At 41.5% G+C, this 27,464-nt stretch overlaps 1 protein-coding gene across 1 annotated transcript in view; it reads left to right on the top strand.

Annotated features, from left to right (window-relative positions):
- The window catches only part of efnb2a (ephrin-B2a), a 28,777-nt gene extending 21,001 nt beyond the window's left edge, over window positions 1-7,776 (top strand). The window contains exons 4-6 of the mRNA XM_051404273.1: window positions 76-168; window positions 1,548-1,658; window positions 3,701-7,776. Coding sequence (XP_051260233.1) covers window positions 76-168; window positions 1,548-1,658; window positions 3,701-4,107 — 611 coding nt within the window. The 3' untranslated portion in view covers window positions 4,108-7,776. The remainder of the gene's footprint in view (window positions 1-75; window positions 169-1,547; window positions 1,659-3,700) is intronic.
- The last annotated feature ends 19,688 nt before the right edge of the window (window positions 7,777-27,464 follow it).

Raw genomic sequence — 27,464 nt, 5'->3', positions numbered from 1 at the left:
ACACATCTTCTCTGTACCAGATGCTCGCAGTGACAGCTAATTCTAACCTTGTACCTCTCTCTGTGTCTGCTGTAGCTACATCTAACGGCACCATGGAGGGCATCGACAACCAGGAGGGGGGAGTGTGCAAGACCAAGTCCATGAAGATAATCATGAAAGTGGGACAAAGTGAGTATTGTATTATTGAATCATGGTCGTGAGTGCCTGCAGGCATGAGCAGGCAGCCACAATGCAGTGCTCGTACAGTCTGTAATATTGTGTGAGTCTCTGAAAATGCCCTAATAAGGTCATAGGAGGCTGTGCGGCACACAGCTCCATCGTCTCCATGACACCTGGGGCTGCGAGGGGGCAGGAGATGTAATCTAGCGGAAGTTCTAATGCGCCGAAACATACACACACACTCATACACATACAACACACACACACACACACACACACACACACACACACACACACACACAATTGCGTATGCTTGCACGCACACATGCATGGAAAGCATCTGCTGTTACACACTCTCAACTAGAAGGCTTTCTACACATGCAAATCTCATTTAGGTGCACACAAACATGCTCATGAGTTATGACCCTGTACACCTACACATTTGCTGTCCCTGACTGCACAATCTACACACCGCAACTGAAGCACACACACACTATACGTAGAGTCGCACCAGGCAGCCCAGACCCTGTTCTTAATTATAGCAATACTTATTCATAAATCAGGTGCCCGGCTGCCACCGGGAGTGGTAATTTCCTGGGGTTGACCCTCTCGTCAGCACCAGCTTCAGAGCTATTGAGAATCGCTGAAGGTCAGGGAATTAATCGAAGCTGCTGCACTCCGAGGAAGAAAAGAACAGGTGCTGAACGGGGCTGGAAATTGGTTCTGCGGCTTAATAGTAGTGAAAATCAGCTCCGGCGTCGAGAAGAGTTGCTTACAAATCAGTAGATTTATTCAATTAAATTGTACTATTAAGTGTAGTTTCAGTACGGTTGAGCTCGGCGGCGCTCAGTTCAACCCGAGAGCACTCGTGATTATAACAGCAGATGCTCTGTGAATTACTGCACCATTTAGCGTGACTGTTTAGGAGTCTGCTCAGCATTAGACGAAACAACCACATTTTTTGCAGTTTATAGAACAAAACAGACTCATTGCAGAACCAAAAACAGCCTTTAGCTACACTTTATGGCTGCTCAGAGTAATATCAGATCTTGAGATACGGTTTGCTTTTATGTGCTTTTAGGTGTTCAAGGAAGCTGCTTTTTAAGATAAATTAATCAATGCTCGCTTAAAGGAGAGCTATCTTAGGTCAGTACTCTCATGCCCGTATGTATGTTGAAAGAGTTATTGATCACTGTAATTGTCCCTCTTGTCCATACTTGCCATGAAGCCAAATTTACATTGATGGAGGGCAAAAGCCATAGTACCTGTCCCATGCAGTAATGCATTCTCAGGTTCAGCTGAAGAGTGTCTAAACACGAGCATAAACAACCATGACACACACTGCAAAGAATTCCCCATTAATTCCTATGTATCTGCATTTTTTTCAGATCCCTCTGACCCTATTTCACCCAAAGACAACCCCACCAGAGTACCCTACCCTCCCAAGCACTCAGATGGCAAGGACTCCCACAACCCCAACGACGTTCTGGAGAAACCAGGTGAGTCCACCTATATGCAGCTTAAATCCCGGGGAGGTGGTAATTGAGTGGAGGATTTATTGAGACGATTGTTCAGCCAGCTAAGAGAAGATAGCGCTAAGTAAGCGTGTGCGCGCGTTTGAGTCACTGAGGTGTGTGTGTGTGTGTGTGTGTGAAAGTGAAGGAAAGAAAGGTCAGCGATTCATCAGCCAGTAATTGAATGTTGCCCATAAAACTGATAGGCATCTCCGGCCTCTCAAGGACTTATAAGGTATCTCCACGCTGGCCCCATTCCAGCCTTAACCCACCGCTTAAGTGACATTTTCAGGAAAATGATCTGATCGCTGTCTGCCATCTTTTTAACGAGCTGTTCTTAGTACAGACACACACTTGTTTCTGCCCCGAATCACAACTCAGGCAGACGTGCAGCTACGTGCAGACCGCTCTTATCTCTGCTATTATATTGCAGTTAGAAATCTCTCAAGAAAAAAAATCAGACCGGCAATTTCCGCAGCGAGCTGTGTTCAGAGAAAAGAAACAGGAAGGGGCCAAGAACAAAAACAAGCTGACCTATATTAACAGTCCTCCAGTCCTTCCCCCTGTGTCCTGGTTCACTGAGGGCGTGGCCCCCACCTGACACTTTCTGTTTTCACTCCCAAATTCGTCCGACGTCGAGCATGCAAATCTGCCTTCCCGCCCGTTAAATCCATGTTGGCACCGTTCTCTGCAGACATCAGCATCTTGCTCTCTCCATTTTCCTGTCCTCTCTCGTTCTTTTTTATGTCTCATCCCTCCATCCCGGCCGCTAGCAGGAGCATATGGGCGTCAGAGTGCTATGGGCAGAGCGTCTGAGGCAGCATAATCCCCTTGTAAAACAACGGAAGGGTCCTTGCTTTGGGCTGCCTGCCATCCCGTATCCACTCCCCCTACCACAGCAAAAGCACTTTTAGGCCCTCAGGAGAACAGACAGGGACAGGGAGACACAGTAATCCTGCCTGCTCAGGGACCACACTTTGTCCCGGGGAGAACAGAAAACACTGGCCCCTGAGTGCTGGACGTGAACCAGAACTGTCCATCGCTGGGAGTCAGAGCACAGCTTGGCTTTCATAATTGATGTCTCATGATGACATCAAATATTTCTTTCTTATTTTCCTCCCTCTGGGGCTGTTAGTTAGAAAATGAAGTTACTTTTTATGTCTTTCAAAATGCAATTTGTCTAAGTGCCATTTGCCTGTATCTACGCCGGCCTTTGTATCTCCTATCAGGCTGCGCTTGCCCTAGTTTCAAGGTTGCAGTCTTCACCGGCTGAATTTGAATAGCCACCGATCGAATGTGACCTTTATACAAAAGCCGTCCATAGGCAGGCTTCACTCTCAGCCACTGTGCTGCTGGCCTGTTCGCTGCACCTTTACTGTGACATGATGAAAAGATTGCGATGAAAAGGGAAAGGCAGGAAAAGACACACTGCTTATAACACGTATTCTACCTCCCTTTCTTTCCTTTATACAGGCTATTATGCCTTAACTGAAGTGCTGTTTGGATTCCCCCCCCCACACACACACACACACTGGCCTAATATCAGAATTGTGAGGGCTGTCACAAACACATTTTTATGACTTTCACAATAACACAATAATCCCCAAATCACGCCCCCCTCGCACAGCGATTTGCCCGGATTTGAGCTTCAAAGCTTCAAACTCATTTTTATTCTTGACACCATGAAAGCCTGTGAGGAAAGACTGTCCGGAGCTGTACGCTGCCAGCCTCTTTGGATGATTATCACATCTGTAATGGCAGAGTACGGCTGCACCTAACGATTGTTTCCCTATGGTTCAGTCTGTCATCATTTTCTCAATTAATCGATCAGTTGTTTGGTCCATAATGAATGAAATCAGAGAATTTGGAAATCGTTTCTTGACTTAAAACGATTAATCAGATATCAAAATGGTTGAAGATTGGTTGAATAGTTTACAGCTAATTGATTAATCTACTATTCGTTGCAGCAGATAAACACAGAGCTCATTTTGCCGTTGTTCTGACCTCTCCTTCCCTCTGTCTTCCAGGAGTATCACCCAGAGAAAGCAACGAAAACGACAACGGTGGAAAATCCTCCAGCGTCATGGGCTCCGAGGTGGCCATCGTCGTTAGCATCGCGTCAGGCAGCGTCATCTTCATCATCATCATCATCATGCTGGTCCTGTTGCTGCTCAAGTACAGGCGGCGGCACCGCAAGCACTCGCCGCAGCACGCGGCCACGCTGTCTCTAAGCACCTTGGCCACGCCCAAACGGAGCGGAGGCGGCGGGAACAATAACGGCTCTGAACCCAGCGACATCATCATCCCGCTCAGGACTGCTGACAGCGTCTTCTGCCCGCACTACGAGAAGGTCAGCGGCGACTACGGCCACCCGGTCTACATAGTTCAGGAGATGCCGCCTCAGAGCCCGGCCAACATCTATTACAAAGTCTGAGGTGGAACTTTTAAAAACAAGAGACAAACTGGAACAATCCCCGGGCAGAGCGGGTTTTTGGTTTCGCCTGGCGCCGCCGGTACGCCCGCAAACACTCTCGCTCTTTCTCTCTCTGTGTCTCTCACTCTGTCGACTCCTCCTCCTCTCCTCTGATGTTTTGTCACTATTTTTTTTCTTTATCAAAGTTTTGCTGATACCTTGTCGCTCTGGTTTGGTCACAGTCGGTGCGGACGGTGGGTGGAGGGCCAGAGAGAAGGCTGCTGCTGCCACTGCTGCTGCGCTCTGGGGCTTTTGGGAAATAGAGAGGACGATCTCTTCTTTCCCCAATGTTGCTCCCTGTTTTGTTTTGTGCACTGCGGCCAGCGTTTTAGGGGAACTGTTGTGGGATCAGAAAGTTAGGCAGATGCACAGCGTGTTGTTTCGTTTTCTCGGATTGGACAGACAGACGGATGTATGGACGCGAAGGTTTCCTGTTATGAGAGGAGGGGAAGAAATTTTTGGCCTCACCTTTAAGAGAGACTACTGCTTGAAACAAGAGAGGGAAAGAGACAAAAAAAAAAACGAGTGAGGAGGAGAGGTAAAGGAGAATATGGGCTTACCATGAACTCACAAAATGGCTGCCCTCCCTCGATGCTCACTAGCCGGAGAGACTCTGTGGATTTACCAGCTGGACGAGGAAAAAGGAGAGAGATTCTCACACCCAATCCTCTCTGGGACTTTCCTGACTGACTCACGGAGATCACCCATTCACCCTGCCACCCACATCCTCACCATCATATAAACACACGTTCACCCACACGCACAGACACACTGTCTCACCGGTCAATGTGAACTGTTTGGGTTTGAGTGTGGATTACACCATTTCTCCTCATTCCCAGATATGTTTTCAGCAAATCACTTCTTTCAGATGTTACTTGAAGGTTTTAAAGATAAAAAAAACATTTTTGTACTGTCGACATTTACTGCTCTTGTTTTTGGTCGTATCTGGTTTTCATATCCTGGTGTAGTTCAATTGCAGATAGAGGTTTTCTTTTCCTTTAGTGACATGTCATATCGTACGTGACGTTCAAACACAAGTGACCCAAACAGTGGCTAGAAGTGGCGAGAGTGTGAAACAAAGGAGTGAGGATTTTTTTAAATTTTGCCAGGTCTGCCCAGGTGGCTCCTGGGAAGAGTGGAGGACTTTCATATACATAGAGCAGCACTTTTAACCCCTTTTTTGGTACCTCCACTCTTCGCAGTGGTCAGAGAGAGACACAGTGATAGCTAGAGATGGGAGAGCAGCTGTATCCCGTCAGATTTAGTAACGAGGGCTCACCTCAACTTCTCTAGAACCTGGGCTTTTCACATGGGCAGGTTTTAGGGGCAATAAATCCAATTCGCCTTACTGCCGTTTTTTTTCTGCATCAGGTGAAAGAGAGGCCCGAGATCTAGTTGAGGTTTGCAGATGGCTGAAACAGCTCTAGGTACTGTTATGTTTACCCCTAGGGGTCCAGTGATGATTAAGGGTGCCCAGAGGGCCCAAAATCAGCGTGACCGGTGCTCTCCTATTCTTGCTCAAAAAAAAAAAAAAAAAAAAGCACAGGGACATCTATTTACATTGTCACTGTTTCTCAATCTCCATTAGCATTTCCATATTGTGAGTTTTTCATTTACTTCTCTTTTTTTTTTTTACAAAATAGATGTACATTTAAAAAAAGGACATTACAAAGATGAAAAATAAAAAAATTAAATAAAAAGCAGAATTTATTTATGATAGACACATAGAGCACAGGTGTTGTCAGGCGGTATGGAGAAGAAGAAGTAATGTTAATATATTATGGTATAAGTGCACATTATGCAATCTAGGTTTTTGATTATTTGATATCTCTCCACCCACTGAGTCCCGTATTTTCATGAGCTCTCGTCCACTGACACAGGGCTCGGTCCTGGGAAGGAGGACCAGGGGAGGGCAGCCTGGGCCCCGGCCCTGAGGGGAGTAGAGTTATCTGACCCAAAATAGCTCACATTGGTGTACACAAGGGCAGAGTAGCTGTGTCTCCCACACTCACTCAGTGTAGCATCTCCCAAAGGTTAAATCCCATGAACACCCAGTGCCCCCGATTCTCCTCATACACACCCCTTCACGTTCTCTGTGCATGTGTGTACGTGTGTGTGTGTGTGTGCGCGTGTTGAGCAAGTCTATATTTCAGTGACTTCACATTCATTAATATCTTTGGCTTAGGATCACAAACGTGACTTAAGCAGCCCCCCGAGCATGTATCAGCCCATCATTAACATTGTCATTTGTTCATAAAGAACATGAAATTTCACCGAAGAGCCAAGCCTTGTATGATCTGAGGTTTGTGCCTCTAAGAGGCTACAAAATCTGCAAATATGCAATTCTTATTTATTTTTTTAATCAATTCTGAGAAAAAAAAACACCTATGGAAAGTGTTCTTAACCACTGAAAGATGTAACAACAAACAAATGACACAAAACTAGCAAAGTACGTCACACAAGCCTGCTGTTAGTTTTTGTTTCCTGCATTATTTGTAGTATTATTTTAACCTTTTCTGTTTTAACAATGTGCCGTAGTACAAAGGTAAACTGTGAAAAACAAAACCATTAAAAAGCATATATATCACACCTGAACAGGTATTTAAGAAAAGATGAAAAAAGACACACACACACACACATACTACAAAGAAATGGCTGTTTAGTTGCTGTCTGTCTGCGGCAGAATATGACAATCTTATTAGTTTCTTTGAATCTGACGTCCTTTTCTTAGCTGCCACTAACTCTCTCCCAACATTGACCGGGTTCGGCTCAACCTGTTATGAAATGTCGTAGCGATGCTGTGAGAGTCTTAGCACACGGGCTAGGAGAAGCACCTCAGGCTACTGTAAAATGCCTTGCTCGTATGGTCAGCCCTTGGTCACTTGACTCAGTAATTTTGCACCGTACTTCTGTAGGTAAGAAACTGTAAATACATTAATGTTTGTATTGTATATGGATCCTGGGTTGTTACAATAGCCTTATTCACCTTTTTAGGAAAGTAAATGGAAAAAAAAGTACAGAAAAAATGGAATACACTTCAGTAAAGCAGAGCATACTACTTTTTTGGTAAATAGCTTATGTAAATATTGACCAGAACCCAATAAAAACATTTTTTATAAACTCTTAAAGTAAGATGTTTTGTATAAAATTTGAATTTTTTGCTATGTATTTTAGCTAGCGCTCGATGGAAAGCCCGTGTCCTCCCCACTCCCTCCCCTTTTGCACTGTTTCCATGGTAATTTGGTTTAAAAAAAATGAGAGAAAAGTTGCCAAACCGACTGCTGCATATTTGTGCCATAAGTGTGTACCATAAATATTTATTGAATTAGTTTCTTTTTTTCCCTTTTTTTGTTCTGTTTATGATTTAATTTCAGTCCAGTTTGTAAGTAACACAGTATTATATTTGCATTGTTTGTTCGTCTACCCCTGGTTTTCTTTAGTCATGTCATGGTTACCGGGTGGCTGTAGCCCTGTTCTCCCCCTTCCTTGCAGTATGAGATGGCCAGGCTGTGAAAAATGGTTTTAACATTCAAAAATTTAAAACAAGTTCAAAGTGAGGATAAATGACACACATTCCACCAGTCTGTTACAAACTGAAAATGTTTTTCAATAAAATGTTTTTCCTATGGACGCGCTGTCTGTCTGCGTTGCTTTGTTGCTCTGCTTTCATACCGCATGAATAAATAATGTATTTTTTATTGTTTCACACAACTTGGCAGTAAAAGAGTTGATATGTCTCATTTACTTATTTTAGATGTTATTTATCTCAGTGAAGAAACACTCCCGAGGACATTCATACAATCCTCCGCTTAAGTCCCACTGTGGCCACACTGACACTTAAATATTTATATATTCTCATAAAATACTTAAAATCACATTTGCGCATTGAACTTTGTACTTTTATGATAACTGAAATCCAGATTTTTAATTTTATATTCGAGAAATATACCACACGGTCAAACACACACACACAAATATTACACTCATATCTAATAATTGACCATCTTATTCCAGAAACGTGGGCATTAATGTGCTGATACGGTCGACACTGATGGAGAACAAGCTGATATATCCTTCCATCTGGCAACTCATCATTGGAAACAGTTTGGAAAAGGGCAGGCACTTACAAAAACTACTTGGCAGGTGATTGGATACCATTTGTCCATCACCTTCTATCACCAACAAACTTCAACCAGGCAGATCAATGAACCATATAAGGTAGTCAAACTTACAGAGTCCAGTCAGGAGAAGAGTGAAATCAAGTTTTCTTCTTTCAATGAAGAAATAGTTCTGATGTAACTGCCCACTCCTTTATCTGCCAGTACTGCCTCATAGGATACTCATTGGTCCGGAAGTACTATGCAAGGATTGAAGCTTGGCAAGATGGATTCTCATATGATCTTGTGATTTTGCAATCCAACTGCTTCGTGAGGACAGTAAATACCCACGTCTTTAAAACTCCATGTCCCGAGTTCTACTACCTGACTCACACCTGATGGGTCCAAACAACAAGTTATATATCAATAATATATTTTCATGGAATTTATTAAGAAATCTGTCTCTCTGACTATGCCAATTGTCTGTTTCCATATGTTCAGACGTGTAGATGTGCAGTGCCAAGTGGGAAGAGTGGGCGAGTTAACAATCAGTCATAGATGAAATTAAGACAAAACATAGTTCAGTCAGGACCACTTTTGTCAAAATAACTTTTATTCCAAAGCAGAATGTTAGATATGGCAGTATGGCTCTGTTCAGGGACCTCCTTGTCCTTCCACATGCCTACGTGGAAAACCTTAAGGTGTGCATACATGGAAAAGTTTAAGACAAGGAGAGCAGCAGCAGAGACCCCCCCCCATACAAAACAGAGCAAGCATCAATGGCAATCAGAAAATGACATTGATTAATTAGATACAACATAAAAGGAGGAGCTTGGGTGGAGGTGGGTTGCAAAATGGCTTGCAGAGAAAACAGCAAAGATAGGCAGGCTAAAGCAGCTTAAATAAGGCGCCATGAATGATATTTGCCAATTGAATGCTTGAGGGAATCAGCTGAGCTGTCACATGACTATGTATAGTTTTCCAATAGGAAGCTTAGGAGGAATCAGCTGAGCCATCAGCTGATGTGTTTAGCTGTGATCAGCTGATGTAGCCGGAATTGAGAGCTGAGCTTGACTTTGTGGCCTGCCTGAACTAACGCTATGCTTAATTTTTTTGGTCTTTGGTCAAATTCTGTTCTCAAATTTGGCAGCATAAGTCAGGATCTTGGAGACCATCCTGATTAGCCACAATGCCCCCGGTTTGAGTCCTGGGGGCCTTTGTTTGAGTGTTAATCTCCAATTTCCATCCAATATCATGATAGAAATGAAACTACAATGAAGGGTTTGGGTCTCAGTTTTAGGTCCATGCAGACCACTAGTTTCTCACACAGGCTTTCCATTAAAAAGGTGCAGTCTCCAAGATAACCCCAATGACATCAACATCAAAACATTATTCTGTTTTCACAGGCCGAATACTCCCCATGATGAGTAAATTAAACTGATGTGGAAAATCGGTGGAATGCCAAAACCAGTAAACCAGCTTTAGACAAAAGGAAGTGGACGGTGGTGTCCACATAGTTTTGCAACACCAAGGATTGATGTAGTCTTACAACACAGTCAGTATCAAGAACACAGAGAGGCGAAGGTGTGTCTGCTGTGTGTAGCGTGGCCCACTCGTTGTTGATGTAATATGGAGCCAGTGATTAAGGGATCCTGTTTCCTATCAGTGGGATGATGGTTGCTCTCTGAAACAGAACCAGCAAAGGGCCAAATTGTCACTAAGCCGGTGAGTCAGTCTTGTTGTTTTGTCAGCCAATATATCCAGGCAACTAGCCCGTATAACCAGCCATACTGCCAGTGAGTCAGGAGAACCTGCCAAAATATAGCCAGGCAGAGACACATCCATAGCAGGCCAGGCATCCCTTCCACTATAGCTTGTTAATGCCAGTCAGCCAGCCACCAAATCAGCTCTTATAGCCCATCATCTCGCCACCATAGCTCTCTGTACAGCCAAAGAGCCTGCACGCCAGGATATGGAGCAACAGGCAAGATTATAGCTGTGACGGCCAAGCATCAGCTAGCCAGCATTCTTGTCCAAGTGTAGATTAGGGCGGTCAGAGTCTTGGCTTTATTTTAGCATCAACACTAGGTCACTGGGTCTGTATTTGCTTTCTGAGAAAGAGAGAACCACTGAATTGGGTATTAAAATCGAGCAGCAAGGTTGGAGGCATCAGACTATCAGAAAAGGTGTTTTTTTAAGATGTACTCTGGTTTTTAACTCTCTTTTTAGGCCATATCTTCTGTTTGCTGTAATTGTGGCTCCAATCAGCGTTTGATGATAAGGATGGGAGCACTGTAATTTCCATGATGAATAAATTGAACCTTGTGCTATCCAAAAACAGCACAAGGAGCCAACAAAATAACAGAAGCACCTGACAGTATAATGCAACCGTACACAGAAGCCCTCAGATATATAGAACTAGTGTAAAGTAACTGTCTAGGATCGCGTCAAACACGTCTCATGTTTTTGTGATGTGAAGCGACGGACTGTAGCGCTGTGCCCAAGACAGATTTCCCCTCTGGGACAATGTAATTTACTCCACTCTAAAGCAGTCAGTATGATTCACACAAAGTGCTTGTTGGCTTGACAAACAGAAATTGAAACCCATCTTTCTGACCGTGCATGACACGCCATACAAACTAGTTAGTTTCAAGCATACCCTGACCTAAAAATAGTAGTTTGACATTTTGAGAAATATGCTTTTTGAGAGTTAGATGAGAAGATTGAAACAGATTGTTTCATACACTCTTTTATACAGGTTAACTAGCTGTTTTCCCCTTTTTCAGTGTGTGTCAGGGTTGCCAATTGTCCCGTAAAATAAGGAATCATCCCGTAAGTGAAAACTAAAACGTATCGAACTGATACTGGACGCGGTTCGTTCCTTATTTTTAAAAATCAATTCAGGTCAGATCTATGCAAAGGGATATTCCAATAAGACTATAAGGACAGGTCTGTCATGTTATGTTTCACTAACAACCTACTCAAATGACTCAAGCTTTACCATACGCCTGACAGCCGTGCTATATTTAAAAAAATTGGAACCTACAACCTATGTCCTAAGGGAGCCGAAGTCTGCCAGCAAAAAAAAAAAAGATTACATAAATAGCGAAGGGAAAAAAAACATCAAATATTTTGTATAGGTCCACTGTAGTTGGAGCTTGTCAGATGGTTTTGATTGGTGCAACCCAGGAACGCAACGTGGGATGTTGATCCAGAAACTGTCCTTCTTGGCTAATTCATCATGCATACTTCCACTCCATTCCTTATTTGAATTTCAGAAAATTGGCAACTGTAAATTAAGCTAACTGGTTTCTGGCTAAAGTTGAACAGATATGAGAGTGGTATTGACCTTCTCATCTAACTCTTAGTAAGAAAGCAAATAAGTGCCTTTCCCAAAATGCTGAACTATTCCTGTGAGCCTTATGTGGTTTCATTGCATTGATGGATTACTGCATTGCAGGGCTTCCTGATATTTTGTCGACCCCAGTATTTGACATTCAGCACCTCGAAACTATGAGGCCGTAAGTGTAAAAAGCTGCCTTGTTAGTCCTAAGAGAAGAATTATGGCTAAAACCTGCAGTTAGTGGAGCACAAAACCTCAGAGTTGAAAAGTACACGCCATCTTTTTTTTCTTCTTTTTCATCATTATCTAATACAGTTCTATTCTTTGCCACATCCATGGCGAATATTAAAGATATTAAAGCCACTGGCTATATATTCATCATTTCTAACCACATTGTCTTCACAGCCCTCTGTTTATGAGGCTGCAGCTGAAAATGAAAATATCTTCACGGCACTGGAGCTTAGCTCTTGACTGTTTATCAGGAAAAAAAAACTGCCTGAGAAGCCAAGATGAAAAAGAAAAGCAGGAAACAAAAAGAGAAAACAAATTGTGAGCCTCCCATCGCTCACTCTCTCGCGGTGGTCCGTCATCTCTTCGCATCTTGCTTGCACACTTTGATGAGGAAGAGGAGAGGGAGAGGAGGGAGAAAACTTTCTGATGTTTTTCCTATTTAATGTTTCCGTTTTATCTCCCTCGCTTTCATGCCTTGGACCGCGGAGTGCTGTTGAGAGGCGACGAGGCGTTGCGGGTGTTTAATGGGTTTTTCGTTTTGAGGAGGCTGAAGAGTTTATCATCGGGGAGTAGTCAGGTTTTTAGGCCCTTAACCTCTCTCCACATGTCTGTAATTTAACATTGTTCAGAACCCAAGGGTTAGTGTCTTAAATGCCCAGGAGGTTCCTGTGTCGACGTTGATTACGTCTTTGGTGGGAAGACAACCGCTGGGACTTTGGTTCGAGTTGTTTGAGTACGATAGAATCTCTCTGGAGGCTGCTATGAATGCAGACCTGGGTGTGTTGACATACTCTACATGTCTGGTTTTGGAAGTATGAAAAAAAAAGAAAAACAACTGCAAATGCATACTAAAATAATAAAACTTTAAAATACTATGTACTCATGTCGACCACTGAGGAACGTTCCTGTGCGATCCGAGTTGTGCAGTTGTGTTTGATGTTCCTCTGCAGCATTCGCGGGCTGGGAGAAGACGTGAGAGAAACACTGGACTCGTGTGCTCAGATAAGCTCTGATGAGTAAGTTAATTACTCAATCATGCGTACACGGTTGTGTCAGGTGAATGTGGCATTCCATCCCAGTTTCTGGTATGTGGAGGAAGTAAACAAATAAGGCAGAAGGGTGCATCAACATCTTAAATTAAGAAGTTAATCCACACAGAAACTCTGGATTCCTGATGCATGACTCATCCAGGGAATATGGATTCTATCCGTGGGTGTGCTCACGTGGGAGATATTCATCATATCAATGAGGATTTCACATGTTTGTGGTCCTCAGGCTGCTCGTATTAACACAGATCAGTCAAGTTTTGCTGCATTCTTTCATGTCTCTCCACATGTTATTTGGTTTCTTTAGGGAAGTACAATTCAAACACACACACACAAAGGAGTCTGAAAAGAGAGGAAAGAATCACAAATAGCATTTACAGGGACAGAGGATGATGTTTTGCACCTTTAGGGCTGCATTTATTGATTTTTGGAAACTTGGGGTCAGCGGACTAAGCTGCTGGAAACACATTGACATACTGTCACCATGTCAAGTTGCTACGATAAATCCGTTAGCAAAGAATTATTTACACATCCAGCCGATACAGAGCAATATTAACAGTTATTGTTTGTCTTCAAAAAATATCTGTCTCTTAGTGTAGCAGCTAAATGCTACACAATGTTCACCTGCTAGTCCCTAATTTTACCTGTCATTTACTAGAGGGTAGGTATAGTGTATAGTGGGTTTATGGAATATGGGGTTGATGAGAGCCGTGATACAGAACCCAAATATTAACACTGTGGGCCCTAAAACCAAAATAATTAGCCAAAAGATGCTAAAATGCTACTTATAGCTGAGGGGAATTGCAAACTTTTGGTTCGTCACTATGAGTTATTCCTTTCACATTGCATGTAAGTATTTGATTCCTTGTTACAGTAATATAAAACTATTGATTAGTGCAGCTTTAAATAGAGTGAGATGCTTTAATTTTTTAGTTTACTTATGTACAAGTAGCATTTCTGACTTTTACCAGGCTCAGTTTGAACATAAAATGTCAAGAAAATTACCAATTTACAATGCAATTTCCTTTACTTAATTTAATGATAAGGCTGCTGTTATTCTATATTGTTATTACTGCAGTGCCTATGTTCGTGGTAATGAAAACCATGTGTTTTTAATCGTTTTTGGACAACAATGAAGCTCTGTGTCGCACAGGAAGATATATCAGGCTTTGGATACACACAATTCTTGTTATTTGGATACACTCAATGTTAGTTATGGTATTTTCATTGGAGTTGTTGACAATAATAAAAATAGAGAATATAACTAGATTTATTACTCCTTGCTTAAGAGGACTTTTTGAATAAAAGATATAATGATGAGTGAGCTCAGGTTTAGCTCAGTGTTAAAGTACAACAGTACATGTATATGAACACTGTAATCCATACATTCCAAACAGTTTCAGTATAACAAACCCACTGTTGCTACTAATAAACTTTGGGTGGTGACCTTGTTGACATGCTGCAGAGGTATGTAAATACAGCCAACACCTTAAACCAATGACCGCAAATGTACACACACTTCTCAAAAATGTGTTTCCATTCCCTGAACGGAGAGCCTCCCTCACCTGTTGGCTCTGCGCTGGTATTGTACAGCCAGCCAGCCAGCTCCACCCCTGTCCTTTGTGTGGATGAATGGAAGGTGTTAGCATCCATGGCTCACACTGTTACGTGTAGAAAACAGGACAAAAGAAAAAGCTCTGGAATCACTTAATCCCCTCACCCTGCCTCTTTAACTGGCTGTACCTCTTCCCAGTCTGTCCGTAATTTCCTCCTCCATGTTCTGTTTCCGTCATTTTGATCAACCGCCATTTAGTCACAGATTTAGTCATGTCATTTTGTAATTTGAATGTCACATGTGTGTGACATGGTGAAACTCTACAAGGAGGGGCACTCCCAGATTTCCTGTGTTTTGATAGTGATGAACACAGCAACACCAGTATCTTCTTACAGGAAGCTGTGTGATCATTTCTTAGTAGCGACTAAATAAGATTTATATAATGACTCATAGAATTCCTCGTCTCACTCGGTATCATACATTTCACTTCCTTCTAATGGTATACAAGCATGCAAACTGTATGTCTTGTGTTGAGATACCTGCCTGTACCTGAGATTTCTGCCATCCTAATACAACAGAGGTGCTATGGGGTAAAAGTTAGGAAAAGATTGTGATTTGGGAAAAAAGCAAACAATAGCAACCACATTGTGCTACATATGGTTGCATATATACATACGCAGCATAGTGTATATATTATTTAATATGCATGTTACTAAGTGTTTTATGACACTGTGACAATGGTCTAAGTCACATGGAATCCAAGTCACATGCTTTGTTGACCCAACCATCCACCTCCCCCTCCTTCCATAATGCCACATTCACATTATAATGGAAAAATGAGGCTCTTGAGCCTCTTATTATCAGGCAAAATGACTTTTTTCAAATACCTGAAGGCTCCAATACAATACTACTTAAGAGGCATGACAACATACTACTATCCTACTTTTGTTTCGGAGAAGCAGCAGTCATTAAACAACTTTGCGCCTTGTCATGCAAATGTGAACACAGGTCTCTTCAGGCATTCAAATGAGTAATGCAGTGATTCCTTAAAGGTTATATAAGAGATTTAAAACATTAAAATAGAAGCAAACAACTGTTTGCTATGTAAAGATACAGTGGAGTTGTCCTCAGCAGAGAGTTGCGTCACACGCCCTTTAGCCGTGTCGCTGTGTACACGTTAGTGCATGTACATTATTTTGAACCAAACCAGTTTGTGGTTGTTACGATGTTAAGACGATAAGATGATAAGCAAGATAAAATTATTGTTTTTGTCTATGGAGTCTGGTTTATTAACCAAACCCTTAGGTTTTAAAGACAATCTCACCAGTCAAATCTCATGGTTCTGATATCTAAAGGTGGGACATTAAGCTGAGCTGAAGCCATGTCACCAGCACATGTCAATCAAGCTCACTGACAACCAATCAAGGGGTGCATCGGTGCAGGACTCCATCCCTCCCGCCGTCCACAACAAGCCCGGAGCTGTCAGTCATCCTGTTGTCATGGGACTCTCCTTACTTTGAACTGCTCAGCTACCTTTGTTGGCAGGGTCACACCAGCATCATTAGAACCATATCGGTCCCACCAGTGCACTGTTTGAAGTTCACTGTGCTCTGTTGCTGTCCCACTGGTGAAACACACTCACATTGCTGTCGCTGGGTTGGAGATTTTGGTCGGGGTCTTTTTGCAGGGGGGAGAGTTTTTGTTCCTTTGAACATTTTATGATTTTGAAACCCTTTTGAATCTCAGTGGATGAGCTAGTTATCCGACTTCCTGCAAAGTTGACATTTCAGCAATATATTTTCTACCTGACTTATGATAGACACAAAGGCAGATACCAGCATATTCTACGATACATGTGGGCTGATATTTGTTCTGTTCTTTCTATTTTAATCTAACCATTTATCTAGTTTCAACGCTGTGCTTGCAACAATCACTGCTGGATGAACTTGCAAGGGGGGATATATTGCAAATTTGTTTTTTGGCCCCCGTGTTTCCCACTAAAAACCAACCTGTACTCCTACACTGTAATCACATTACCTGGTCAGAGGTTTAACTGTGTTAATAAAGGCCTTAAACTGGCATCATACATATGACTGACTTTTCTCATCTGAGGGTGTACGCCTTAGAGTATTGTGACATTTTTGGAAAAACATATAGAAACAACTACGTTTTTTGACAAGAGTTCATTTGTCATCAAAATGGAGCCAGAAGACAGTTAGCTTAGCTCAGCATAAATGGGAAGGAGGGGGAAACTTTTGTGGCTGGGACAGTTACCGACCACGGGTTCTAGACAATTCTAGACAATGCTCGAGCAGCATAGAGGATCCAGTCAATTTTCAAAATAAAATACCACATGCAGACTCAACATTGTGGCACCAGTCAATCAGTCAGAGGAGATTTTAATGAGAGAAACATCAATTTTGTACCATTTTCAAGGACAAAATACACAAGTAAACAGCGTCTGGCAGACAAGATGCTCCGCCTACGAAACGCTCGGTGAAATTTTGGGGTTACTTCCTGGAATCTCTGTTGGTTGCCTTGCAACATCATGGTCACAACAAGACTTTAGTAAGTCACTGAACCCGGGTTGAAATAGTTTCAGTGAGTCACTCCCCATTAAACCACAGCTGGTTGTTTTTACATTTGGATTGCACAGATTAAACAAACAAGATACAACATGTTAATTATTGAGCATTACAGTTGTTGGGAGGCAGATTCCTTCTTTTTTTTTAAAGGTATCAATCTTCCCATGTAACTCAACAAAAAAGCAAATGAGCGTATTTCCCAAAAATACTTATTATTGATTAATGATGCAATTAATGAAATGACATACAACCAATGGATATGGAACCTGGGGCTTTTGGGCGCCCTTGGGGTAATTACTCACTGTTCCCTGATGGTAACAGTAATGTACTTTTGGTAAGAAATGCATGTTCACAGTGGTAGTTTAACTATTCCATGCAACTGTCAAGTTCCATCAAGTTGATTTGAACATTGTTCTTTCCGTGAATGGAAAGCTAATGACTGGCTGAAAGGCGGACTGCACTAATATCACATGCATGATTCTCAGTTAATGGGCCAAAACAGCCAGAATCTAACTGAAAAAAGGCTCTGTTTAAAGGTTGATGGCTTCCATGGAACCACTGTGGCATTCATGTGACTATTTCATATTAAAAGGAGTGGAGGAAAATGTGAAATGTAATGGCAGTGTATATGTGATGGCATTATTTAAAGGCTTTCTGTAAGCTGCTGGTTGGGCACCGGTGTTTTTGAAATTGAATGTGACCACTGCATTGCGGTTTTGGAGGGGGAAGAAAAATTGGATTGCAGCATAAAGTGTCTGAAATACCTCCTCACCCCATCACCATTCCAAAACTAATCTCCATCACCTCGGAGAGGATCATCTCACAGCATTGAGAAAGAAGGAATGCTATTCGAGCCGTGGCCCGACTGCTTAGCTTTCACTTCCCTGCTCTTCCCGGTCTTCTTCTCCCCCTTATTTCCGAAAGTGGATTGACCTTCTTACTCCAGTCAGCACTGCAGTCACTCCCCATTCTTTCATCCCAGGCTGAAAACTCATCTTTTCAAAACGTACCTCATGCTACTCTTTCCACACATAATCATATCCCTTCACCTCCTCTTCCACTTCTAATGCGATCAAGACAAAAGAGAAAATCCCTCCCACCTCCTCTTTACTTCTTTCCTCCTTACCACCTACTTTTTTCAATTCTTTTCTCGTCTCCTGTCTGAAATCATCAGTTTAGGGTGACAGTTTGTTATTACTTGGTCCTGTTCAAATTTTGTTTTTTTTCTCTCACATAGCAATTTTCTACACTCAGATGTTTCCTGAAATTTCCAGAAATTTAGAGGATATGGCATCAAAAAGAGAACATTATACAAACAGTAAAATGAACATGGGGGGAGAACTCGAGGACATTTGACTTAACTGTATAGTATTAATATGCATGCAGTCTTTCTATTTTGTTGTGGTTGAAGCAAAACTGATCCAAAGTAGACAATCATTTACTTTACATTCACAATAGTTAACAGATTTTTTTTTGCATTTATTTTTTTGTCATCAACATTTGTTTATATTGTGATATTGTCTGATATTCTGTACACATGTATTTCCTGTTTATCAGTCCTTGGAGGGGGGTCAATCCTCCGTTGTTGTATTTCCTTCTCCAAAAAGAGTCTAAGACTCATACATACAGGGTGTAGACTGTAAAGCCCTTTTAAGGTACATTGTCATTTGTGATACAGAGCTATATAAATAAAATTTGCTTGACTTGTGCAGAGGGCCCTAACAGTGTTCCCTAGGAGCAGACCGGCTGTGTAAATAAACCACAGAGAGGCTGAGATAGTAATACAGGTAGAGGGAGTGTGACGTCATTCTCTGCTACTCCACTTTAGAGAAGTGTGTGGGGGGGGGGGAGCAAATTATTATTTCGACATACAGTATAACCGATATTTTTGTTCTGGTTGCCAGTACATAATGGTCAAAGTCTTTAATACTGTATTATTTAATTATACCCTCATCAAAGGCCTCATGAGTCTCAGTATTATATGTCAGTGTCTTTCTGTGATTCAGAATTCTTTCCATCGCCCGAAAACAATTGTGATGTTAAATCCAGGTTCAATCTCACCTTGTCCCTATTTTCTCTCAGCCCAACTATTTCTGGCTACAGCAGTGATTTCTCCGTCCCTGCTGCTGAGATCATGGACCTCTTTTGTCAGTCTTATCAGCTCACACTGGTTTTCTTATTTCCTGATGTTCGGTGGCGCATGACTACAGCACAAAGGTTCAGATCCACATCTATCTGAGGATTTTGGGGATATAGAAAAAGAGAAAAATTAACAAAGCAACTCAATTTCATTTGCATTGTTTTAATGGCAGAGTGGAAGGGGGTTTTGCATACATACATATAAATGGATGAATTAGCTCTTTTGGCTCAAAGAGTAAAAGCGTCAGTGACAGGTTTGGACCATTGTGGTGGAGATAGATAGAAAGGAGGAGCCAGTCCAAAAACAATAGCTTGCTTTTCTTTCCTCACGCTTCAGCCGGATCATCGGCACTGATCCGTATGATTGGCTGATGATGAGGTGTCTCACACGCGCACACGATGAGCTGGGATGCAGCGCTAATCACAAGCGGGGAGACGGACGATTGGATATTATGGTGGAATAATGAGCGGACTCATGGCGGACAGTGAAGATGGGAGATGAGGTAGATTTGGAAAAAGATGAGATGGAGGAAGGATATCTTGTAATGTAAAAAAAAAGCATGTCTGGATCGACCTATTAGTGCCCCTGCGGGCAAAGGATTCCTGTTTTGGGATTGTGAGAGATCCCAGTGGGTTCCCAGTATTAAGGGCTGGTTACTGCGGGTTGACTCAATTACTGCGGGTTGACGAGAATCCACGGAACGCTGCAATTCCATTAAAATGAAATTTGCCATAAACATTTTTCTGGTGTGACCTGGCCTTAAAGCAGTGTTGCCAACGTGCTAACTTGTCACTATTATGTTAGGCTACACTTCTAATAAAGGCCTTTCTCTGATTTTCACTTCATAGCTGTAACAGGTTTACAGGCATCCTTGAAAAATGACAAGGTTTTGGAGAATACATGACTGCAACAAATCATATTTTAAAAGGCCCAGTGCGTAACATTTAGGAGGATCTATTGGAAGAAATTGAATATAATATTGTATGGTATGTTTTCATTAGTGTATAATCACTGGAAAATAAGAATGGTTGTGTTTTTGTTACCTTAATATGAGTTTTGCAGCCACCGTAGTTCCTTCTGCCACGCCTGTTCAATCCCACATCGTCAAATACCGACGCAAGTTGTGCAATCTGCAATATGCACTGCTAGATGCCACCGAATGCTACACACTGGTCTTTTAAAGTTTCTGGCAATAAGTTAGAAGAAGTTTTATCTTTCAGGAACTCTATCTTCTATAAAATAAAGCCTAAAGTAATAAGGTAATAATGCAGAACCCACATGGATCGATACTGTGCTTTAATGGTTCAAACTCTGCAACAGATTTTCAATTCATCAAATGACGTACAACCAGTTCCTACTGAGTAAACCGAGGCTATTTGTGGTCCCTACACTTTCTTTTTCGTTGTTGATAATCCAGCCCTGACAGGCAGAAAGAAAATGCAGAAATAAAGAAATCCAACAAGCGTAGCAAACAAAGGCTACAACAGAATGCTACAAGAAGAGAAATAAAAGGCTGCAAAGGACAAAGAAGGAGAGCGGAAGAATGATGAATGAGAAGATGGGGTTTTATGTCTTTATCTCATTGCGTGCATTTATTATGCATGAATAACTTTACATACAGCTCAGTCCCCGATGCCGGAGGCTGTATCTTCTCTGATGTGTGCTTAAAGAGGTACAGCCATGAAATGATATGGTCATATACTGTATGTAGCTTACTATAAATATTATCGTCAGTGTTGTGTAGCCTATCTGAGTCAGTGTAATCCTATAGAGTAATATGTCACAATCCCTAGAGCCTATGTGCAATGACTGTGCTACATTAAAGTAAAAGTAATCCTCAAATTGGGTTGGCATACATTACTGTGTTGAGCTCAGTCTTTATTAAGTACATAAACAACTCCAACCCCAACTCAAGCTGCAGTCCTCAGGAGCCAAAGTTCATTGTGTGATGTCACCCACGAGACAAAACGTGGAGCCGCTCCACTGAGAGTAATTCGGAGAGTTGTGGCGCGTTTACCCCAAGGATGTCGGGCTTTATTCAGACTCCAAAGCTCTCGCAAATAACCGCACCCAGACGGCTGCAAATGCGGGTTTCAATCGTCTTCCAGGAAAACTGTGAGAGTTTTATCCGAGCCAATGAGGAAAACAACGCCAGACAAATAAGGGCTGATGGATAAAAGGAGACAGATGATGATGGAATGACAGGTTACCAAAACTCTCTAATAAACAAACAAACTGTGAATCAGAATCGGAATTGTGTTTCTTGAATCTGGGCACTTTTCCACTGCGGATCTTACAAAGAAAAGTTGTTTCACTCAAATTAGGTTGCATCTTAAAAAACCTAACAGATTCTTGTCATAAATTGTGCCTGGATTAAAAATAAAATCTCTCTGGGCAATGCCACAGCAACCACAAAGTCTGATTGACTGTGAGAGCAGATTGAGGATTTATCCTGTGCTGTCACCTGCCAGAAACACTTAAAGGGAAACTATGGTTTATGACAACTTTGGTTTATTCAGTAACTTGTGTTTTATTGATTATCATAACATTGTACTCCCCAAAGTAATTCTGACAACTTGAAATGCAGCTACATCGTTAAAAATAGATCAGATTGGGCAACAAACAAACCCAGTTTAGCTTCATCTTATTTAGGGGTAAAATCGCAAGTGTTGGTTGGTAGTTGGTCTGTAAACGGGTGTTTACAATTGATCATCTGCCTTCATTTTCTTGCCCAAATACATTTGGTGTACCTTTATCAGTTGGTTAGATCGTCTTACTGGTTATGTTTCTGTGCCCGCTCGACCTCTTCAGTCCCTCCAGGATTTTGAAGGCTTCTTCTGTTATTGTTGTGGCCTAAAACGCCCAATTTCCCGTCATCTTTTCTAAAAAAAAATGCATCTAAAAATGTTTTGGGGCATTTTTTGCAATGAAATCAGTTAACTGTTGCGATCGCAGCTTCCTGGAGAAACTGCCTTTTCAGTGATGTCCCTACGATGACCAGAGCTACCAAAATACAAGACAAACTGTTGGACTTTTAGTCTCTACCAACTCCTGAAAGAAATATCTGTCTGTTTAGCTGCTAAATGCGAGTCGAAACCAAGTACACCGACATTGCAACGGTCATAACACCAATGGGGCAGACGTCACGATAGGTTCACACTTGCATGCTGATAATACTGGTCCATATCTATATGGACACCACAAAACTGCCTAGATTCTGAACAATACCGTCCAACACCCCAATAGTTTCTCACAGGGGCAATTCTCAGAATGTATTTTATGCATGTTTACCAGCCGCAACAGCATGTGGCTGGTTTTGTTTTCACGTTGTGAGTCTGAGTGTGTGTGACATCATGGCAAAATGTGGTCCTCGAGACACGAGGCAGCGCCAACTACCAAAAAGTTTTTCAGTTCTTTCACTGTCTGTTCAGCTTTTGTGTCTGTAGCAGGGCCACATCAAAGATGGGTGTGGTCCGACCCATGACTACTCAGTACTGTGATAATGTAGTAATCATTACATTACATGAGTATAATAGTGGACTACATTATTACACAAGTACTTATGTAATAATGTAGTAATGATTTCTGAGTACTGATGGGTCGGAGGGTCGTTGGGTCTTTTTGTGTGTGTGTGTGTGTGTGTGTGTGTGTGTGTGTGTGTGTGTGATTCAGTAGCAGTGATAAGTTGACCTCCCTGTGTGGATACTGTGGGCAGATATTCATAAAAATGGGATTATACAACACCCACTCTATGTGGACTCCATAATGTCCATAAAATGATGTGCACTTAGCATTTAGACCCACAGGCTGGGGTTCTGCGTCCACCTGAGGCACTGCTGTTAATTGTACATCTGTCTCCTTTTCTGTTGCAAGGCAAAAACACATCTGGCTGTAATCTGTTTCTTACAGCAGTGCAATGTCAATTTGAGTTTAGCCTAGTTGTTAGTTTATTTGCACAGTAAAGAAAAATGTTAGGGTAATGACAAGAAAATAAGGATAAAAATACACCACACAGAGAGAGACGGGAAGAGAAATATCAAATTGGCTCAGGTGAGATTAAAATACCCCAGGAAATAGTGAAGACTCTTCCAGAAAACAAACAGCACAACAACAAGAACAAACATTACAATTAAGATAACAAATGTAGACACAAGACAGCCCGTTGTTTAATACGGAAAGGTTTCTTATTTCAAGCAGCATGTTCTGAAGTTAATGGTTATAGTGGCTCCTGAAAAAAAAAGTGAACATAAAAATGGCTATAAAGAATATCTGTGTGTGTGTGTGTGTGTGTGTGTGTGTGTAGTAGAACCTACTGATACACCAGTCTATCCGCTGAGAGTCTGAGAGGTCGGTGTCTGACAGTCTGCGGCCATGGCTGACTGAGCTCCACCATTGATCCTCTCTCTACTCCTGACCAGCCCTGGCACATTCTAATCTATGCTAGACACACACAAACTCTTTCCAACCGAGAACACGCGCGGGGAAGGACATGTAATTGATGTGAAGTGTATTTTCTGCGTATGTGTGTATGAGAAAAAGAGCTGGGGAGCAGACGGCGCTGTCTGGGCTCACAGACAGCCCAGCATGATTACAGGACCTCCTCACCTCTAATGACTTGACTTTGACTTTCGTCTGGTGGAGCTGGATCAGTCACCTGCCAATCATCCTGCAGGAGTTAAAGCCCACCGGCCCTCCCACACACACTCTGTTGGCGGCGTGTTCGGGGCCACACCCGGAGACGAGAGCCAGCAAGGCAAAGTGTCACGTCAACATACGGTGACGTTACGCTTTCGGTCCTGCAAATATTCACTTACACTTTCTAATGAAGAATGTGTTACCTGGTCAACTCTTCATCAATATTACACTAGCAGTTACTGTCTGATTGGGGGCACTTCGGTGGACTGTTAAAGTGGCTAAAGTGACCTTGATGCCTTTTTAACCAAATGGTTTCACAGGAACTGAACTCAGGAAATAAACCAGGAACTAAAAGGTCAGTTTTTGCCTTCCTGTTAGCATTTCCACCGCTAACAGAAAGAAAATACTAAATTTGTCCAAAGAGTTAAAAAACGATGGCTATGTCACTCACTTCTGAAGAAACAGTGATACAGAGTGACTGAGTGGTTCCTTGTAGGTTACTGTTGTGTGAATTCATCCAATGAATGGATGCAAAGGATACATTGAAGAAACTCCAAAGTAGCGACGAGTGTTTTATGGCCTGTTTCTGCTTTAGCACATGATTGCATTGAAAGAATTAGCACCCTTTATAGTTCCTTGGCCATCGGAGAGTACTACCCCTAGAGCAGGGACTTGTTTGGGGCCAAGGAATATGGCCCAGAAGCTATTGTCGTATACTAATTCACTCCATATTCACTACTTTGTACATTGTATTTATCTTCCACTGCCCATTCGACTGTCTGAATCTTCAGTCTAATACTAATACTAATAGCAACATAGTGCCTTAAAAAAAACTAGGAAGTGATTTAGGAGACAACATCAATCCAGACCCTGAGTACTCCGGTCTAAATGCAGACCAGAGTTACTGAAAAGGATTGTGGGTTCATGAAGTTCCTGCTGGGGAAAAGGCTCATTAAACTGTGTACTGTGTTTTGTACTGTGAAAACTGTTCCTGCACAAATGTGCTGATGCTCATACTTTGGCTTTGGATCGCTGTCTTTTTATTAAGGGCGGGACATAAATATGAAATTACAGTGATATTGAAAAGATGTGCATGGACAGAAACAAAATGCACTCACTTGTGGTATTGTGGTGTGTGGGTTCAGCCAGCCTGCTGTCGGTGCAAAGGTTATGACAACTAATGTGACAATAAATGTAATGTTTATTGTTGATATTGTACCATTATAAAAATGTGCTATTGTGAAAATGTGAACTTGTATCTCTAATACTTAAGCTCAATAGCCTAACACAACCATACTGCAGTTTTCTTTTACAATTCTGGCATGTAGACAATGCCTTGCTCAAGGACACGCAGGGGTCATTGGTAAGAAAATGCCTTCAGTCCCTTAACCTAGATTTTATCCATTTACAGACAATGAAATACCAGACATGAATTGAAACCAGAGTTATAGAATAAATAAATGGAGCACATGGAATGAGACTAAAGCAGGTTAAACAATTTACTTTATTAGAGTGTGTCTGTAAAAGTGTACTTTAAGAAGTGATTTAAAAGATTACAGTGATATCTATTACTGATCTTGGCATTAAACATTCAGATTTTTTAATTCCCATTCAGATCTTGTTCCAGTGGAGGGGATATCGATCATTTCGTGGGCTGTAATGCAGTCCAGCATTAACATCTGCATTATGTTAATACTTGCAAGTAGAATAAGAACGTTCCTGGGCTAATTTCGATATACACTCGAGTGTATAACAAAGCTGGCGAAAACAGAGACATGCAAATCCCAGAACAAAGTGTTCCTGTTTTCTTTTTTTTTCTTTTATTCTTTTAATAGATGCGTGTGAGGTCTAATAAGTAAGATCATTTCTCACTGTGACAGTTTTTGCAGATATTAGCCCAGTATAACCCAGTTTAAACGTGAATTTGAATAGGCTCTCTGGGAGGTGCAACATGCCCCGGTTGTGTACACTCATACATATAGATAATATGCATCAAAGAGGAGGCGGGAGAGAGACACTGAGATAGAGGGAGAGAGGGGGGGTCTTAACGTTGGGAGGCTCATAACTCAAATTACAACAGCTACTTACAGGCCAGAAAGCTCTGTTTGATAGTAATGTATGCGGGCTGTGAGAGGAGGAATAATCCACCACCTGATTTATGTGTTGAGCACTTTCACAACGCTGCCATTAAAGGGGAGCGCCACCATTTTTACACGTCAAAGTCAGTTTGCTGGTCATGATGATGCCTCTTCGAGCCGAGCTGAAATATGTGTGTCATGATGATGTCATCTGGGTTATCTCAGCTTGTTTTTAGACAACAAACACTGTAAAACCAGATAAGTTCATTTAACTCAAAACAATTGTTGAAACTGATTATATCAAAATGTTTAAGGAACGCAAATTCAATTTTTACATTTTTAAATATATTTTTTAAATATTCTTGATTAAGCAGATTTAACTTTTAATTTTAAGTGACACCAACTTAGTTTTGTAAGTTACAGAAACATTCCTAATTAAGAAATTGTTACTGGGTATTTTGTTTTCAAAGTACATTAAGTCCAAAATTAAGTCAGTGTCACTTAATACAGTTACTTGATCAATAATGTTTTTTTAACTTGCAAAATGTTGTTAGTTTTACTTAAAAAATGTGATGTATTAAGTTTCAACAATTTTTTGAGTTAAATAAACTTATCTGGTTTTACAGTGAATTCATGGCCTAAAGCCTGCACTACAAATGGGGGAATGCAATTTTTAAGATCTAGGTTTTTACCAGGAAGAATCTGAAAAAAACGCTATTGGTTACATTGTGAGAAACGTAGTATCCGCTTCTTTTGGGGCTTGACTCATACTGGAAACCAAAGGTCAAGATATTTTAGTCTCTGCTGCTTTGATTGTGGCCATTCGTCTTTTTTTCATCTGTCTCTGAAGTCGGTAAACTTTATTAAGGCTGCATCAGGCAAAACCTGTGCAAACGTATGCAAAACCTTCCACCTGTCTCTCTGCTGCCTCGTATCACTTTGTTGTTATTATTTATTGTGGATAGCTGCCTACCCCAGCTTTAAAGTATTGAATTTACATTTATCCACCTTCTTACTACAATATCCAGCTGTTTTAGGACCCTACAGAGTCATTTGAGTTTGGAATCTACAATTTTGTTGTATTAAAATCAGATTTACTCAGTCATTCAATAACTCTGTATAATTCTGAAACATTGTCAAAGTGATTTTTTTTTTCTTTCTGGGCAGAAAACACGGAGCCGGCTTTTATATGGAACCGGAGGATTTGTTTGATATGAATTGGAATGATTGTACTGCATATTGTTCAGGGGGAGTTTGGCCTTTAATGCACTGGTGGGAATTCACTGCATTTGACAATAAAGTTGACAGTTATTGTTGGAGCACCAAAGTGAGGGTTTGGTGAGAGAAGCAGGCGACAAGACGAGGGCTGAATTTGGTGGAAATGTTTTTTAGATGTCTACATTACATGCAACAAGTTGAAAAGTGAAGTCTTTTACATAAACTACAATGCTTTTGAGTGGGTTTTCAACTGAGATGTCACTGTAAAAAAAACCTTGTTCACTGCAGCCTACTAACCGGATCAGTTGACATACAGTATACAAGAGTGAGCGGTGATGGTAATACAATGGTTCCTCTGAATGAAGATTTAAATATAAAAGTTCCTTCTTC

Source organism: Dicentrarchus labrax, unplaced genomic scaffold (genome assembly GCF_905237075.1).
Source record: "Dicentrarchus labrax unplaced genomic scaffold, dlabrax2021, whole genome shotgun sequence".
NCBI classification, from domain to species: domain Eukaryota; kingdom Metazoa; phylum Chordata; class Actinopteri; family Moronidae; genus Dicentrarchus; species Dicentrarchus labrax.
This window is presented reverse-complemented; position numbering and strand designations above follow the sequence as displayed.